This window comes from Drosophila mauritiana, chromosome 2R (assembly GCF_004382145.1).
Source record: "Drosophila mauritiana strain mau12 chromosome 2R, ASM438214v1, whole genome shotgun sequence".
In the NCBI taxonomy this organism is placed as follows: Eukaryota; Metazoa; Arthropoda; class Insecta; order Diptera; family Drosophilidae; genus Drosophila; species Drosophila mauritiana.
In genome coordinates, this window is record NC_046668.1 from 19,127,538 (window position 1) to 19,145,566 (window position 18,029).

The 18,029-nt window shown below is 46.0% G+C and overlaps 3 protein-coding genes across 5 annotated transcripts in view; 1 reads left to right on the forward strand and 2 right to left on the reverse strand.

Moving 5' to 3' along the window:
• Nucleotides 1-3,176: 3,176 nt before the first annotated feature.
• On the reverse strand, nt 3,177-17,745 carry LOC117138536. The gene is made up of 4 exons (XM_033300674.1): nt 17,384-17,745; nt 7,153-7,403; nt 5,039-6,814; nt 3,177-4,654 (listed from the first exon to the last, which is right to left on the reverse strand). The coding sequence occupies exons 2-4, from the start codon at nt 7,399-7,401 to the stop codon at nt 4,100-4,102; spliced, it is 2,580 nt and encodes an 859-aa protein (XP_033156565.1). The 5' UTR covers nt 7,402-7,403; nt 17,384-17,745; the 3' UTR covers nt 3,177-4,099.
• On the reverse strand, nt 9,227-14,106 carry LOC117138537 (phosphatidylinositol 4-phosphate 5-kinase type-1 alpha). The gene is made up of 2 exons (XM_033300675.1): nt 13,485-14,106; nt 9,227-12,139 (listed from the first exon to the last, which is right to left on the reverse strand). The coding sequence occupies exon 2, from the start codon at nt 12,114-12,116 to the stop codon at nt 9,744-9,746; it is 2,373 nt and encodes a 790-aa protein (XP_033156566.1). The 5' UTR covers nt 12,117-12,139; nt 13,485-14,106; the 3' UTR covers nt 9,227-9,743.
• Nucleotides 15,859-18,029, forward strand: part of LOC117138540 (carbonic anhydrase 1) — a 32,762-nt gene continuing 30,591 nt past the window's right edge. The window contains exons 1-2 of one of the 3 annotated variants that reach the window (XM_033300681.1): nt 15,860-16,208; nt 16,300-16,482. The gene's annotated coding sequence lies outside the window, so the exon portion shown is untranslated. Of the gene's footprint in view, nt 16,483-18,029 lie in introns of all 3 variants that reach the window. The other 2 variants (XM_033300682.1, XM_033300680.1) reach the window with 2 other exon arrangements.

An 18,029-nucleotide genomic window follows, 5' to 3' on the forward strand; every position in this document is an offset into this window, starting at 1 on the left:
GCTTTGGTTTATTGCAAGTGGGCGGTTGGACTGCTGGTGCTCAATGGCGTGGGCGTTCTCTTCCTCAGTGGGCGGGGCGGCATTAATAATGACAACTCGTTTATGGCCGCATCAAAATGGAGTCCAAAGCCCAGCACTCAAAGTCGCCCTTCGCGCTTTATCCTAATTGCACTGGAGTCCCTGAAGGCTGGGAAAAGCTGGCATGTGTGCGTGAAAGTTTGTTGGTATAGGTGTCGGGGAGTATGTGTGTGTGTGTTTGCTTTCGCCCGGCGGCAAAAGTCTGATAAGCTGGTAGTTCGCAAAAAAAATGAAAAATAGGAAAAAGGAAGCGAGTGCAAGGAAAACATTGCAGGAGTTGCATTTAAGTGCAGTTCTCACATCCTGCATGTCCTTGGCTTCTGAGGAGGATGTTCGAGTAAGTGCCTATGGTAACTACAGCCCGTAAGTGGAGTGCCGTAAAAACTTATCCCAGGCCTTATTATCTACCAGATAGAGCATGCCCCACTGAGTCATCATTATTTAAAGCTTCTCCTGCTACTTGAACTATTTTCTTGGCACGCCATTAATTACCTATCTGCAACAGGCCGTAGGATGTTTTACTTTAATGTTTACTGTGACTTAGATTAAAGTTTTTGTACTACTTATGCACTTACTTACAATACTTTTGTTATTTACCTTTAAAGGCATTTGTGCTGAACTTCCATTCAAGATTCATTCGAGTTCTGACAGGGTAACTTCGCTTCGTTGTGTTGCAATTGTTGTGACACCCTGATTGCCGTTGTTGCACCATCATTGTTGCACCGACGGCGCTTCGGAGGTGCAACTTTCGCCCAACTAACAACTTTTAACGCTTTTAGCTGTTGATAGTAGTCAGGAAAGTTTTGGGCCAACTGTTATCGCCGCGTTGCCGCCCAGAGCACGTGCAAAGGCCCTAATTATGACACAAGAACCAGTTCCCACTTCGCCAACTCCCAACTCCCAGCTCCCTGCTCCCAGCTCCAACTGCACAACTACAACTCCAGCGTCAACTACAACTATCTATTTGCAGGAAGTGCCTGCCCGCAAACAATTTAGCCCACAGTTTCTCCTTTTCTGTTTTTTTGTCAGAAATCGTTTGTTTACGCTTCACTTGCTACGCTTGCCAGCTTTCTGCTCGCCTTCCATACGTGTTTCCCCCCTCCACGCTTTTATTTTTCCTCCGGCTATGCATTTTTCATGGCATTTGTCTGGAGCATTTTCATTCCTGCATGGTCGCCGTTGCTGCTGGGGCACTTTAAAGTCGCTGGGGAAAGGAAAATCGGAGAAGAAAGGACGGAATAGCGAGCATATTTCAAAAACATAAACGCACAAAATGTGTCAACCGCAATATGCTCGCTGTGTAAACAGGGCCGAGGCGTCCACATGCGGAAATCACTAAAGGCACTTCCTGCACCAGCAACAAATGCCATAAAAATCATGAAAGCACCTCCATATGTATCCAACCGCCCAACACCCAGCACCCTCCCCCCAAAACGCCACTACTCACCTACAGAATGCACACATAGATAAGCCGGGCACGATAAACGAGCGTTAGACTGGAGCCGAGGTCAATGGGTCGTTCCCGTCTGTACGTCGATGTCCTGAAAGCCAGCGATGATCTCGTGATACTGCTGACACCGAACTATACGAAGATTTCATCAAGCAAGTAAGTGGGATTCAAACAAAATGTTTAGTTTCATTAGGAGTTTAAATGGGGTTAGAAATAAACTTAAATTCACTTTACGAGTGTCACTCGACTTCATGACTGCCATCGCCCATTAAACTATACCCTCAAAAACGTATCCTTCGTGACCAGTTTTTCTCTGGGACTAGCTCCTGTGTGCACCTCTGTGTGAGATCCTTTTTTCCTTCACAAATGTCAGCCATACTTGTCATAATACCAACACAAACATATGAGCAGGCATCAAATGCCGCAACACTTTGGATCAGAGCCGGGCATTCCGCATGCTGCAAACAAACCCGACATAAACACACACACACATGCGGGGCCAGGACTCAAGATTCCCCATTTCAATGCGCATATGTGTGTGTCACTTCAATGGGAACACGCACACATACGCGCACCATACGCCACCAATGGCATAGCATCTTCTCTCATTCCGGGCTCAGCCATGCAAAATATGCCAGCATTATAAAACTTTAATCTACTCTAAAGAACTTGTTTATGCCTGATTCGGATATCGACAGCCATGGAAAACTGAATGCGGGGCCTGGCGAGTGGGAAGCTGGTATATGGAACAGGACTCAAAAGGATATAGAGCTAGCTCGCTTTTTGTGACATCTAACGCTCTTTGCATAGCATACATTTCAGCTGCCCGTCACGAATAGTTGGAAGTCCTGTGTTTCAGTCGCAAAGCGATAAGAAATATTAACTGATTCGGTTCGATGGATGGCGAAGCCTGTGAATCGGAAACACACTCTTCATATTTGGAATTTAGTTTCGCTTAATTCAGTTATTATAGATAGGTAAAACCGGTCATCGAACGCATTTGCACATGCGAAATTTCCGCCCATTTGACTTTATTCACAAGTTGCCCAACAACAGGGGTTAGTTTGCCCTGTTTCCAAATTTCATGGGATCCCAGATTTAAATCTAAAGCGGCTTGCCACTTACCACATGGAATCGCACTGCTCAAACAACACACTCTAAGCTCTGAGTCTGCATGCTCGATAAAGTGTGCCAGTGTCAGTGTGTGGATATCTGTGGATTTGCACGCCAAACTGCTGATCGGTGCTGTATTTGCTTTGGTATATTTTCATTTCCACCGAAGATGTGTGCGAATAGCCATGGAGCACTTGGAGCACATGGAGTAACATTGTGCAGGAGGAGTGTGTCCAACTGGAGTAAGCCTGGTTCTACTGCTGAAAAACACATTTAATGCCCCGCACAAAAGAAATACTGAAGTCCAAGCCATTCGGACAAACACACAGAACACATTTGAGTACAAAACAGGGTGGCTGAATATGAGGATAATACCTTGTTATCATGCTATCATATATATACGTATTGATAAAAGATTCAATGCACACGAAATTCATTTTGTTAGCTTATTTTAATAGATTTTTATGAATAAACATTGATTTAGTTATATCCAATAGATCGATACTTCTACTCCTAAGTAAATACACATAGATTTTTGTTTAAACACATCTTGATTTTATTTAAGCGACATATTTGTAATAATCTTATACTAAACTTAGAAATAACTCCAAACATTGGTGAAAAGCGTAAATACATATTTGTACGTATATAATACAATGTTATGCAATATAATTGCTCGAAGTTCAGAAGAAATAAATATTTCGAATTTCTCTTTCATTTTATTTGGCACAAAGGACTTCTCTACAGCTAAGGAATTTTCCGAGTTTTTGGTTTTTAAGTTGCCAGCCGTATGGGGGTTTAGGTTAAGGATTTTTTGCGAAAATATTTACAAGAAGAATGCAAAATGTCCAGCTTGCATTTGCATCAACGGAAACATAAAATAAATCTGGCTGCCGAGTGAAACAGTGCTTTAAGAGCATTTTTGTTATAAGCACACAAGAATGCCAAAAGTTGCCAGCAGCAGCAGCAGAAGAACAAAAAAACAACTAAACAAAACTTGTATTCCTATTTATTTGGAATCTCGCTCCGTCTCTCCGTTTGTTTTGTTTGCCTGAGTGGAAATATAAAAATTACTTCGTTTACATCCAGCAGCAAGGATACAGCAAGGATAAGCGACTTGGGGAGCGAGTCCAAACGGGTCACGCAACATTCTAGACAAAGTAATAACACTTGACGCACGTCTGAGCTTCCGGCTTGTGTCCGGCCGGAGAACGTGTCCACACAGAGAGAAATATTGCTGGCCTTGGATTCGTCGGATAAAGCATTAAGCTATCTATCACAAAGCCTTACAACTTAATCGGAAAGAAGTCAACTGTTTAAGATATAGTAGCTAATATTAACAATAATATTAACCGTATACATGAGTGAAATGACAATGTACAACTTAGTCATAGATTTCTCTCTGTGCAGCTCCACTGAGTTCTTGGAGCATGCCCATCCCTCCTCAGGTGGTGAAAACTAGACGAAACTCTCCTGACGTGTTAAATTGAATTTGAGCAGCGGCGACGCCGACGATTTGGCCTTGGTTCTGCTGCCGGAGCTGGACATGCCACTGGAATTGGTCTGGGTTTGTGCCTCGGGCGTCTGATGGCCACTGGAGAAGGAACCGCCTGGCGCCGGAGTGGCCTGCAGCAGCTGCTGCTCCTGTCCATGGGCACGGAGCAATTGTCGCGCCAACTGGGATATGTCGCCGCCGTAGCTGCTGTCCAGGTGCTGCTGCTGCTGCGGATTGGCAGGCTTAAGGGCCAGGGATTGACGCAGCAGGTCCGGCAGATGCCACTGCTCCAGGAGCTCCGCTCCGAGGGTCGGCGAATCGCTGGCCAGCCGGGTCAGGGTGTGCAGAATGGTCTTGATGGTGCGGCGCTGGGCATCGCTTTCCGCACGTGAGCCGTAGGTCTGGTAGAATTCCGTTTGGTACACGGACGTGATGAAATTTATGATGACGCCGTTGGCCAAGTGGCTGTGGCACTTCTTGTTCAGCGACATGTTGTGCAGCATCCCAACGATCTGCTCCTGTGCGGATGAAATAAAACAGAGGGCGAAAATGTTGATGAGCAAAAAATAAGCAACTCTAAGTGGTCTGTGTGTGTATATGTACATTTGTATGTATGTATATTGCGGAATGAAAAATCGTGGCCAAGATTGCGAAAAAATTGCTTTGCAAATGCACAAATAAATTTTACGAGCCCGGGCCAGAAGAAGCTTTCAATAAAATTGGCCAAAAAGTTTGAAGGAAATCGATCCGGGGTAAAACCACCCAAGGTCAGGTTTGCTTCTGGGGCAAATAAATAAATAGTTAGGATTTTTGGCAGTAAAATTGTTCAATATTTAAATATTTACTGCATTAGACAACACACTGCCTTAATGATTGGTAATCTAAAGAATCTAGATACTTACGTAGAGAAAGACGCTTGTGCCGCAGGTCTGGTGCTCCAGGGTGTCGATGAGCCGGAAGATGGCCTCGTTGGACATGATGGAGTAGTGGGAGGTGGCCTCCATGCGGCTCAAGTTGTTGAGGGCAGCGGCGCAGAGGAGCAGCGTTTGTGTGCAGCACTCCGGCTGCAGGAGGGCGGCCAGACCGGCTACCAAACTCTCCGCACAGTCCCTCAGACCGGGAACCCTGTGCTCCGAACCGTGCCAAGCGGCGGTAATCTGGGCCAGCAGCGAAACTGCCTCCCTGCGCTCGATGGCTCCTCTCTCGCCGGCGGACTCCACCTGCAGGATGTCCCTCACAATTTCGATGCCTCCACAACTGCCCAGTTGGTTGATCGCTTGGGGAGCACAGCACAGGGTGGCCAAAGCACGGAGTGCCAAGGCCCTCACGGAGCTTTGCTTGTGATCCAGCACCACGACGAGCAGGGTTCGCACTGCCTCGTTTTGGACGAAGGCATCGGATAATGACGCAAATCCATCATAGTCAATGTTCATCAAGGTGGCTACCATATTTATATTGGCCCGCAATAGCAGATCACATTGACTCTGTTCAATGCTGATCACCAGGACACGAACAAGTCGCTCAAAGATCAGACGCAGGGTGATCAGAGTGTGCCGCTTCAGGAGCTGCACATCATCCAGCAAGGATTCGAGATTGATGTAGTGCTGTCGCTCCAGCGAGTACCTCGTGTCCTTGCTCACCGTCCGGATCTGCTCCAAGTGCTGCTCATAGCGCCTCCTTTCGATCTTGGCATCGTTGAAGAACACACCTCGTCGCTCCAGGGTGGCGGTGAAGTCGTCCAGGTGGGACAGCAGCTGCGTGGCTCCGGCAAGGGCTTCCGGCAGAGAACTGGCCTGCAGTCCGCTGAGAACCCGCTCGCTCCGCTCGAAGTGGACTTGGAGTGACAGAGCCTGCTGCTGCAGTTGCCTGACCAACTTGCAAACCGCACTGGTGGTGATGGTGTAGTTCTTGTATGCCTCCTGCGCAATCGATTTGTGCTGCAGGGTGCACATCACCTCCGGTTCGCCGGCCCAGCGCTGTTCCGACATCCAGCTGGCCACGGGTTCCGGGTGCTTCTTGCCCCGTTTCGCAATCTTGGAGCCACTCTTGGGTGTGCTGGTGCTAGCCGTGAACCGCAAGGCTCTGACTCTCAAGGGGGAAGGTTGCTGCTGGAGGCTTTCATCCTGCTCGGTGGCTCCAAAAGTCACCGTTTCATTGTTGTACGGCGGTGGCGCCTCACCCAAGTAAACAGTTTCATTGTTGTAGGGCGGCGGTGGTGGTGGGGCTATGACCACTTCCTCCTCCTCGCTGGCCGAAGCCGCTTCCGGTTCCGGCATGGGCTTACGCATCAGTCGCCTGCGGCGTCGTATGGCCGGACGCGGTGGTGAATCCTCCTCGGCCTCTGCCTCTCCATCGTCCAGCTTCATGCTGTCCAGCTGCTCGAACAGACGACTCCGACTCGCCTCCAGCTCCGCATCCTCGGCATCCTCATCCTCCGACCTCGCCTTGGGCGTAATCTGGCCGCTGGTGAAGGAAATTCGACGCGTGACACTGATCAGCGGCGAGTAGAACGACGAGTTGCCCACTCGGCGCACCACCGTTGGTGGTGTGGCCACCGAATGTACGGATGTGGGCGTGGCCGCGGGCGTTTGCTGCTTATCGGATTGTGGCGATGGCGGGGATAAGTGCTGCTGATGCTGCAACTGATGCGATTCCTCATTGTCCGAGAAGCCCGAATCCTGCAATCACCCGAAGAAAAACAAGACCATTAGCGCACTGAATTCGAATGGTTAAGGGCTTAAATTAATGCCAGTTTCTCGCATGGAACCTTGTTTGCACTCCCAATATTGGTAGAACCCAAACTTCTATTCAATATGCAGCTAACTGGAGCATATCTTATTACAAATTTGTATGCAGCAAATATAATTAGATTTTCATTTGATACTATCTATGGGCTCTACTCCATTACATTACATTGCTCTACTATACTCGTAATAAAAGGTCCATAATGCTGGCCAAATTGAAATGCCCCAGTGGGCTCGGGGTATCAAATGGGATACCATCGATATGCGCTCACCTGACTGCGCAGACTGCCGGGGCTATCGTGCTTGTGCCAGGATAGCTTGGAGCTGTTCTGCTCGTCCTCCACCTCTTGGATGCAGGACAGATTGCCCAGGGGGCCGAGGGATGCGGGCTGTCTTTGTGGGTAGTTGGATGTGCTGGATGTGCTGCTCCCGCCGCTGAAGCTCGAATAGAAACCGCCGCTGGTCAGGGAGGACTGCTCGGATCCCCACCAGACCTTGCTGTAGCTGCGCTGAAAGGACATGCCTGTAATGGAGAAACAGAGACGGGCAATCATCAGTGGTGTCCATCATTTAAATAAATTGGACTCATTCGTTTAACAGGCTTAAATTCATTAAATTTAATGCAATTGCCGGTCTGGCTGGCTGGGTTGGAATGGAATGGACCGGGACTGGATTCATTGCCAGCACACGGATCCCCAATCTGACCATTCGTCCAGGTCTTTCAGGGGTCAACGCCCCCTCGTTTGGTTGATGTCGGAAAGGGGGAGGGGCATTGCACACACATGCCTGAACATTGGCTTAATATCCGTTACGAAAAAATTAAATTTCCGCCAGGCGATACAAATCATTATTTTAATCAATGAAATTTCCACCCTGCGACCTTGTGAACCAGCATTTCTCAGTGTAGAGAAACACCATTTGGTTTTTGGAGCAATTTAAGGAGCTCCAAGTTTTGGGGGGCCATCAAAATGACATTTGGCATATGGCCCAGTATACATTAGTGTGCAATAATTTCTAAATAATTGATGTGAATGCCCCAAATTGTGGGCATTTATGCAGATTTTACAGACCAAATCTGTTGAGTTACAGGCATTGGCATACAAAAGGGGGCGGAACCACCTGCCCCATTTTGTTGGAAATGCAAATGATTTTCGAGGGGGAATGGGGGGTTTTTTGGAAAATGAACAAAACATTTGGTGTGCGGCATTCGGGGCTCTATTATGCAAATGGAATAAACTAATTATGCTGCTAAACAATTTTCGTGTGACATTGCAAACCGAAGTCGTGTTTTATTTTGTTTAATTTCTCGTGGATTTTGCACTTTGCAGCTTACATATTTATTATACTTTGTTGTTTTCGCCATAATTACATAATATACCATTCAGCAAAGGGGGGCATCGTGCACTTGTTGGTGTGCAACTGTTTGCGTTATGCATGAGTGGGAAAGTTTATTTTTCAGTTATGCATGCCCAGTGAACTCTGACCTACCTCATACCCCGCACCCCTCACCATTCTGGCCCTCAAATGGCATTTGGTCAACTGGCATGGGTGACTCCTTCCACTGCAGAGCAAATATTGACAAAGTGCTTGTTTCAAGTAAACAAATTGAAATAAATAAATGACGAAACACTTTTTATGCCGGCACTTTCGCACACATTAACACACTCACACTTCGGCACACACATATTTATTGAATTCATTAAGCAATTAATTAAAATTATATTCAATTAGCATAAAAGGCATGGCCATAAAAACCAACAAATATTTGCGGCCTATTCACAGTTTAATGTGCAATTTTTAATGTTTCTAACGCCTTTCATAATATCACAATATCACTTTTTTTGCGCCATCCTCTTTTGAATTATTTGAGTGGCAGCGAGTTCATGACTTCTCATATTTAACCATTAAAGTTTATAAAATCAAAGTAATACTTGATCCAGAGATGCAAGCCCATTTTTAAATTGCCTCAATTGTGCCCATAAAACCCCATCAAGATGCCGAATTAAAGGGTGCACAATTTAAAACCACTGTCCATAGGACGCGGGCTAATTAATGGAGAGCTCTGCCATCCTCCCAAAGCCCCCATCACCCGTTTAAATCGCGGGTACGCGGCTGAGTCCTGCGAAATCCTTTCGAATGGACAATAAATATTGCACAATTCACGCTCGATGGCTGAAAGAGGCTTAACAATGCAGCAAGGCGATAAAAATTAACGGCACTTAATAGCAACATTGAAATCATTAAGTGATTTATGTCCAGCCACGGGCAGAGCTCCAATATAAACGTCAGCGCCCGTTGGTCCCCCGAAGGACACTCGTCCTTTTGGGCAAATATAACCCGCTCGCATCGATATACATAGGTTTTTATTCTCGTTCCTTTATTTACATGAGCATCTTAGAATACGTAAACGCACTTTATAATACAGCAACATACACATATAGTAGACAAAAACTGAGTTTCACATCGTCTCTTCTCAACCCTTTTACCAATTTCGATTGAGCCATTCGCTTGTCGTGCACAATAATTTCAAAAATTAAAACAAACTTCAGCTAAGGCAACATAATTATAAATTTGAGTAGGCACCGGGAATCCCCCAGCAGTGTGCATGTGTGGTGGAGAGTGGGGGGCGTGTCTGGTTGGCAGTCAATTAGCACGGGCGCCACATAAATTTCAATATCGAATACGTATTCGCTTTTCGGTTTTGTGTTTAATCAAGATAAACGAGCTCGTTTTCAGAATTTCGCTTTTTGGGCGTGGAAGTGACGCTTTCACCTTGCAGACACACATACACATTGGGCTTTATATACATGCTCCGCTGCTGCTCAGGATTCCTTTCATATCCCGCCGAATCCCGCTCAGGAAATCAACGCGGCAAATCGTTGAGCACGAGCGTGGACGTGTAGCTGGGCGCCTGGATGTGGGCCGTCTTTGTCGTCGTCAGCATGGTGGTGGTCGTCATGGAGGTCTTGCCATTGACATCTGCGTGCACCACATCCTGCCCGCCCTTCGGTGGCGTGTCCACCCCCTCCACATAGCCGACCGTCGTGACCTGAACACTCGTCTTTGTTAGGCGGTGGGTGCGCAGCTTGGGCAACCGCGAGCTTAAATCCGTTCCGGTGGACTCGTCGTCGCTGTAGTCGCTGGTCAAGGCGCTTCCTGTTCGCCCGGAGCTGTCGTACGAGTATTGAGTGTGATAGGTGCTGCTGGGCTCTCCGCTGCCTCCTCTCGTGTTGCTTCCTTCCCTGAGGACCACCTCCGCCTCGCCCCGATTGTTGTTCGACTGATTGCTGCTCCTCTGCTGCTGGAGCGAGCTGGTGGAAGCGGCGGTTATGTCCTCCTCCGAAATGTCATCAAAGGCCGGCGGCGGCGTCGACATGCCCGACATCGTCATGATCGGCTGACGAACTGCATTTGTTGGTGTACTCAATGGCGGTAAGCGCGATGCCGGCGAGCGCAGTTGCGTGGTCGAGGTTTTGCGCTTGGAGGGGGAATGTTTCAGTGGAAATGTGGGCGTCTTCTTGAACACCTGTTTGCCCATGGCGTCCTGGAAGCGCTTGGCGTAGAAGGAGGGTCGACACACGGACACCGTGTCTCCGTTGTACAGAATGCTCTTGAATGTGTGCTCCAGCTTCTTTTCCAGGCGATATGACTGCAAAATGTCGATGATGCCGATGTACAGGATCAACCGCTCGTCGTTTTCAGACCGAGCCGGAATGCCGCCGGCGGGTACGTCCTCGTCCTCCTCGAGCGGCACATCCATATCAGCCGTAATGGACTCCAGTGCAGTGGAATGGGCCACCAAACGCTGACGATTCATACTACGTGTTCGATTCAGGGCAGCTCCAGCCGAAGTTCCCGGTATGGAGGCGTATGAGGCCACCGCATGGAGCTGATTCTGATCCGCTTCCGGAGCATCGTCGTCTGGATTCAATGAAGGTGGTCCCTGAGCTGCGCTTTCCTTGCGCTGCAGCTTGGCGCGCGCATTTAGGATTCGCTCTTCGCGTTTCTCCTTGGCAGCCAGGTCCAGGTTGTGGATTCCCACCAACAGCGAGTAGTCCATAATCTGAAAACTCTCCAGCACCATACAGTCCCGCTTAATGGTGCTCATCAGTGCATTGTACTTGTCCGTCTCCAGGAATATGCCATTCGGATGGTGCTCAGCAAAGTCGAGGTCCTTGAACGTGGGACTCGCCTTTTGTCGCTCTGCCTTGGAGGCCTTTCGCCGGAAGGAAGATCCCTTCAGGTCGTACTTGCAGTGCATCTTAATGTCTGAGGGCAACAGGTTGTTCATGGCCACCAACCGCACGTTCTTCGAGTTGTAGTGGAAGCAATACAGTCCGAAGAATTTGGGCAGCAGCGTTCGAGGATTCTGCGATAGGTTCATGTAGTAACCGGGCAAAAGTTTTTGCAGGAACTCGCATTCCTTCTTCTGCACCGTCTTGATAATGAACTCGTCGTCGGTCGTCAGGTAAAATATGGAACCAGAGGCACCCGGATTGGAAAGCTCCCTCAGGGGAGACGCACACATGGACATGAGGAAGTCATCTGGTGCGATTCCGAACAGATCTCGGAAGTAGCGAAAGGCTATGGGTGCGTAGACCTTGAAGCGGAAGTCGTTGTAGTGATGGGCAGGTGTTATGGAAGAACCATCTGGCGGAAACGAAATCGTTTCCATTTCCCAGAAGTCATTCATTAGCAGATCCCGCTTGGGCTTACTGGCCAGGCTGCCCACCGTATGCTGGATGCCCAGCTGAATGGAGCCCATGATTTGCTTGGACTGGATCTTCTTGTAGGTCACCTCACCGCCCTCCGCCACTCGCCGGTGGCCCAGCTTCTTCTCATGCTTCCCGCCCGTGGTGGAGGGATTCCGGGAGACACTGGCATCCAGCGTGGAGCTGGCGCTTCTGAGTTTCGAGACAGGCGTTTGGGTGGCAGCTATGCTGTTCAGCTCCTGCTGCAGCAGCGATGTGGTCTCCTGGCCTCCGTGCGCCATGGCGGCGTCCCTGAAAAGCTGCCGAGATGTTCCCGGCTGCAGGCTCATGGGTGGTGGGGTGCTGGGCGAGGCCTCCTGGTCGGAATTTGCGACCTGAGCCGGGGGAATCTTGACCGGCGTAAGCAGGCTCTTTTGCTCCTGCTCCAGCTGGCTTTCGAGCGGTTCATTCTCATCCTCTGGCTGATCCTTTGGCCTATCCTGTTTGCCAACCGGCTCCAGTTCCAGTTCCACGCGGGTGTCCATTTCCCTCTGGGGATTTCCGCTCTCTGCGGAGGAGAAAACCACTTATTGCAGTGCCGCTCAAACAGTACAAAAGGCATTCAATTGCAGCTCGATTAATGGGCGTATGTATGTGGGTGTGTTTATGTGAGTCTGTTTGTGTGAGTGGATGAGTAAGTGGGCTTGAGTGGATGAGTAATCGATTGAGCCAGGGGCAACAATTGTCACGTTCGCACACACATATCTCACAGTAACACTTTAGTACAACTCTCAGTGTGGCAACTCGAGACTTTGGAGCACCTGTTGCTTATCTTTTGTTTACCCAAATGAAGAGCGGCTACAGCTAAAACAACAACAACATCCACATGCCAGAAGGCAAAAGTAATTAGCCCATGGTCAATTAAAAGCTGCGGACTCTAAAACTGTAAGTTCTTGGCAATAAAGATAAAATCACAATTGCGTGAAACCGTATGCAATCGCTCGAAATTGCAAAATGCACCTGAAAACTGGTAAGTAGACAGCCGAACCGAAATTTCGATTGTTTGCATATGGGAATTCCAAATAACCGGCAGACACGTTCAAATGCATAAATAAACGTACAACTGCACTGCGAAAAACTCGGTTCTCTCAATTTTGAATACAATAAACACAGTGAATTTTTGATGTGTAATTTATCAATTTAATTTAATAACAATTTAATAATATTATCTATTGCTAATCTATTTCTTTTCCCAACACTTCTCTATCCAAAAAAAACTAAATATTTTCTCTCTCTGCACGAACAAATGGGAAACGTTTGCTGAAAAACACAAACAATTAAGGCCGAAATCCACAAAATTATTATAGGAAAGTCATTATTTTGTGTGTGGCTTGTTGTATTTTGAAAAATGGAAAATGAAACCAAAACATGGCCACGATGGGCGTGGCAGGGGGCGCATCATAAGTGGGCGGTGGGAGGCCATTCAGCTGGCTCGTGTGTGTTTATTTTCGTAAACTTTTAGATTGTCGCTCGGCGGATATGTCGGCGGCATCTCCTATATATCTTTCCCCGTGTCGGTTTTTTCTTTTTTTTTAATATTTATCGCACGCATGACACGCCAAATAGAACAAAAACAACAATAATTGTACGTTAACAACGGAAAGTTTTGCCAAATTCAGTGAATGAAACTAAACTAACTGAAATGTGCGAGGCGTGTTGCTTTATTAGCAATAACGATGGGTCTTATTTAAATGGAAGAAGTTCCTCTAGAGTTAATAACTTGCCACTTGACCCTCGTTTTTGTGGTTGTTGTTGCTGTGGCTGCTTTTGCCTTGGGACCATTTGTTGTGAATTATGAGCTTGCAATTATAGCGTTTTGCTGTTTTTATTTGTAATTTAATTAGCGTACTTACACAGAAATGCTCGAGGGAATAGTTTGCTAGAGGTCAAAAAAACCAAAAGATATCCAGCGAAAAGAGATAATTATTTGCCCTCGGCTGTTCTCTATTCCTCTCTGTCTCCCTCTCTTTCGCTCGCTTTGTGTATTCGTTGATCGGCTCAAGGCGCGTTTATCTGCAGCGCTCTCTCTGTCGCTCCGCCGCCGTCGCAGTTGTTGTGTCTCGCGTACTTCCTCCTTTTGCTTCCCCTTTTATCCAGCTCTTTCGATTTCCACTTTCCGCTTGATAAATTGCTTTCATAATTTACAACAATATCTCAACGAATTTGAATTCTCCGTGCACACCTGGTTTATTGTGTGTGGTGTGTGCGTGTGTGTTTGTGACTGAGGATGACGTCGTCGTGCGGCAATCGTGCATATTCCTCATCAAAGTGCCGCATTTTGCATTCTCCCACTCCCACTGCAATCGGCGATCGTCCTCCGCCAAAAGTTAACCCGATTTTTAAAAGCCCTCCGCTGCAATGTATCCACTCCGCGAACTTAAAAGCCAAGCGAAAATCAAATATTTCTCGGCAAGAGAAAACTGTTGATGAGTCGTTCGCGCAGAAGATTTTTACGCGAGTTATCGTTTATCGCCTGTGCTGGCGTTAGTGAATTTCGTGCTGCGTGGTATATTTTCCGGTATTGTTTCATTACACTGACACTTTTTTTAACTTTCTGCTAGTTTCCAAGTTTCCCACCAGAGAGAGAGTCTTTGCTGATCAGCAACGAAATGCAGTGTTGTAAAGTGCCACGTACACTTGCCATATAAATTTTTAAATTCTGCTATAAAATCAGTTACAATGCAAACTACTTGTGTTAAAATAAGTGAAAATTGTTCGGATTAGTAGTTCATAAATATTTTGGACAAAGATACAATAAAAACAGTTTTTAATACTTTTTGACTAAGCTTCGTTTTAAGTACCTTATTTAGGACTTAAGATCGAATAGCGAGCCGTGCGATTCATACTATATTTGGAAGAGAAATGTGTGGATATCTAGACTAAAATAATAATTTCAATTTTTTCCCAGGAATTGCTTTGCGGCTGAGCAACGCCAATCTAATTAGGGAACACCTACAAAGGCGACTTCCCTGCCGACGGCGCCATTCTAATTGGATTAGCCAGCGAAGCCGGCCAAGAAGGCATTTCAGGACCCTCTGCCCTTGACCACTGAATTTTTCTGTGGTTCGTCTGTCTCATTACCACCTCCTCCCCTGCCACCGCAAGCCGTTTAAATTGATTGAAAAACAGCCCCTCAATCGATATTTATATCTATGGGCCAGTCATGAGTAATTCTAATAAACGCTGCTCATTAGTAGGCAAAGGCAAAGTAATGTAAAAAATGTTTAGCTAACAATCCGGTTTCCACGAGGAGAAATAGCTGAGCTGAGATGCGATGAGTTAGCCTCATTACAAAGTCACAAATTGCACTTAATTGGGTGTGTTGCATAGTGTAGAAATTGATGTACATTAAATTCGTGGCTAAGAAAATAAGAAAATTTTCGGAGTTCGTTGTGCTCTTGCCGGCCAAAAAGAATTTTAAAGTCTGCGACAATCTGTTAATTAAACTAAAAATAGAGACAAAATAATTTATGCACTTCAATCTGAGAGAACAGAAAGAAAGCAACGGAACTCTTGCCATATCGCATGAAGATATGATAATGGTTCGTTATCGAAAGCATTTCATAATAAATAAATCAAAAAAAAAAAACAGACAAAAAGCGAGGGAAGCGTGTTGAATAATAAATTTAAGTTCTGGTCAGTTTAAAAGGTACGAATAATGGGAATTGCATCGCAAAATTCAACTGAGAACGGCCAGCGAAAATACAGAAATTACACAGAAAATGTTAATCATGATAATTAAGTTAATATGCGGGGTGGTTAAGTGTTAACTGAACTTGGCTCATTGGGGTCAGCCGAACAAATTGAACACAAGGTGAAATGGGGGAAAGTTGGATGGGGTGGATGGGGTAAATTTCCCCGCTCGTAACCCCGATTAATTAACCAAAAGTTACGGCCCAACCAGATCAAAATCGATTGGACAAAGGCCAGAGCATTGATTAATCCGGCATCCAGCATAATTATTTTAATAGTTTTGACATTTAAACGACAAATTAAAATGGAATAAATGCAAAATAAGCGTAATAAATTTTAATTGCTTGCCACGCCCCTTCCGCGCATCATGTGCGCCCACTGGCAGCTGTTGCATTGATTATAATGAAATTATTATTTATTTATATCGCATCTTTGCGCCATTGCATAATTAATTGTTGTCGTTCGAGTGGCAAACAATTAAATAATAAATCAGTTTTAAACAATCATTTAATTATGTAAAAAACTGAATGAACGCATTAAAACCGTGCAATTATTCAAGTCGCGGCAGCCATAATCCGTTCAATAGAATCGACCATTGTTGCAAAATGTCAAACTGACACATGAGTGGCAAAAAACAAAGAGTTGCAAATGGATTAGTAAATGCAATCGAAATGCTCCATTTGCTCCGAACTGTTCGATGGAAAATCAATAAACTAAGCCAAATTAAACGTTAATCCCACTCAGTTGGACGACAATCATCATTGCTCTGGCATTTCCCATCTAACGGTAGCAACATATCGGACTGGCATTATATACATCTACGTATCCACTGCTGCTGCCGTCGACACCAATTGTCAATGATATCGATCTCGTGGCCGCCACAGGTGAGTGACTTCCAGCACCGACTGGTTTCCACGTCCAGACGTCCAGGTAATAACACCTCTCCCGATGACCGCCGTAATGGCCGGTGTTTAGCACTCTAATGGAGCCATCGAGACCGCAGAAACGCTCTTAAACTGGAACTAGATCAGTGAAATTATGCGGTGCTCCCTTGATTATTGCAATTAGGAGCGGGCAAACTGAAATTAGGGAAATCTGCGAAACGCCACAATGCGGTGAGATTGAAATCGGGCCACTGATATATTCTGAGGTTTCCAGGTGAGTCGAGATAACAAGTATTCGGGGTGGCGAAAGACCACCTCTTCGAATGCATAATCTGATTAGCATGTATATGACCAACAAAAACACTCAAAGAAACTTAAATGTTTTCTTTTACAAAAGTATTTTTATCAAGCTGGATGTATATTGAATGCATAAAAGATCTTAAATAGTATGTCGGATTATGAATTCATGATATTATTGTATGGGAGTAAAATAATATTTATAGAGTATAAAACTGGATACACTATCTTGATATTTTTTAGCTCTGACTTGAATGTTATTTAATCGAACTGCCTTAGAGGTGACTCTTTCCTAGCCCAGCACACTATCACATCTGTGTGCACACTTTTCTTTACCCAACCCAATTAACGTTATCCAAAGCTGGAGGCTTAGTCACCAGCACCCCCAGCTCATTCATTCACCATCAGCCTGATCAGTCACCTTAGCCCACTGCCTCCCCCAATTATACGATACGTACGTATCTCAGGCAGTTATGTATCCACTCGGTATCCCCAAGCGCACGGATGACTCATTTGGGGGATCTACGTTATAAAGAACATTCGGAGAAAAGCGAACGAAATCAGTTTGCGGTCTGACGACTCTGACTCTGGGAGGCTCCTGAGTCATAAAACGCGGCTTAGCGAGGTCCTCGAATGAGCAAAAATAAAAACCATTGGAATTTACTTCAATAAATGGGCGGAGGTACATAAATATATTTGTCTGTAGTTTGTGATTTTGTGAATTAAGGCATGTGTAATTACGAGGGGCGTATGCGGAATCGTATTGAATATTTGTGTTTATTGATAAGCTTATTGGGGTCAAAGGGGACCATAAACAGTTATCTCCTCTGCTTCCACATTCCAAGTGTGCTTTACGGTTTATTGTGGCCAAAACTTACCGCTTTCCTGTATAAACAATGCCGAGGTAATCCCAAGTTTGGCTTATGCTTTTGTTGTTGTTTCGGCCGCCACTGATGGATAGTAAAATGTGTATTTCAAGCACGTGTCATTTGATTACTTTTGGGCACCACAAAACTTGACAGTGCGTATGTGAAGTGGGTGGATGGGTGGTGGGGGTGCTGCACCCACAAGACTAAGCGTAAATAGTTAAACACTGCACAACGGTAAACACAAGGCGACACGACACTCAACGAACGTGTTAGCCCGAACGATACGTAAACGATGATCGAACACAAATATCTCGCGACGATCGCAGCGGTTGCGTCTGCGTGCTTCGACTGCTGGGAATCGAATGAGCGGCTGGCTACAGTCCACTCAGACTTCTGATTCCCGGGGTGGGAGAGCAGTAAGCCAGAGAGTCGGGTCAAATTACCTGGGTGAGTAAGGTAGGCAGTGCTGGCAGCTTGACTGATTTCTAGCTAAGAGTATTGAAAACAATGTTTCAATTAATTGTATACTTTGATTTATGTGTCTTGAGGCACTCAGAATTAAAGTATTTTTAGCTGCTATTATAAATATCAAATATCAATAGGTGATCATAAATCAAATTGAGGAAATATCTGCATTTCTAGCTCTTTTATTTGT

Bases quoted from the DNA above. Each gene is read 5' to 3' on its own strand.
- LOC117138536 (XM_033300674.1), bottom strand. From the start codon at position 7,401: ATGTCCTTTCAGCGCAGCTACAGCAAGGTCTGGTGGGGATCCGAGCAG. The intron at 6,815-7,152 runs GTGAGCGCATAT...GGGTGATTGCAG, and splicing joins CCGGCAGTCTGCGCAGTCAG to GATTCGGGCTTCTCGGACAA. The intron at 4,655-5,038 runs GTAAGTATCTAG...TCATCCGCACAG, and splicing joins GCACAAGCGTCTTTCTCTAC to GAGCAGATCGTTGGGATGCT.
- LOC117138537 (XM_033300675.1), bottom strand. From the start codon at position 12,116: ATGGACACCCGCGTGGAACTGGAACTGGAGCCGGTTGGCAAACAGGAT.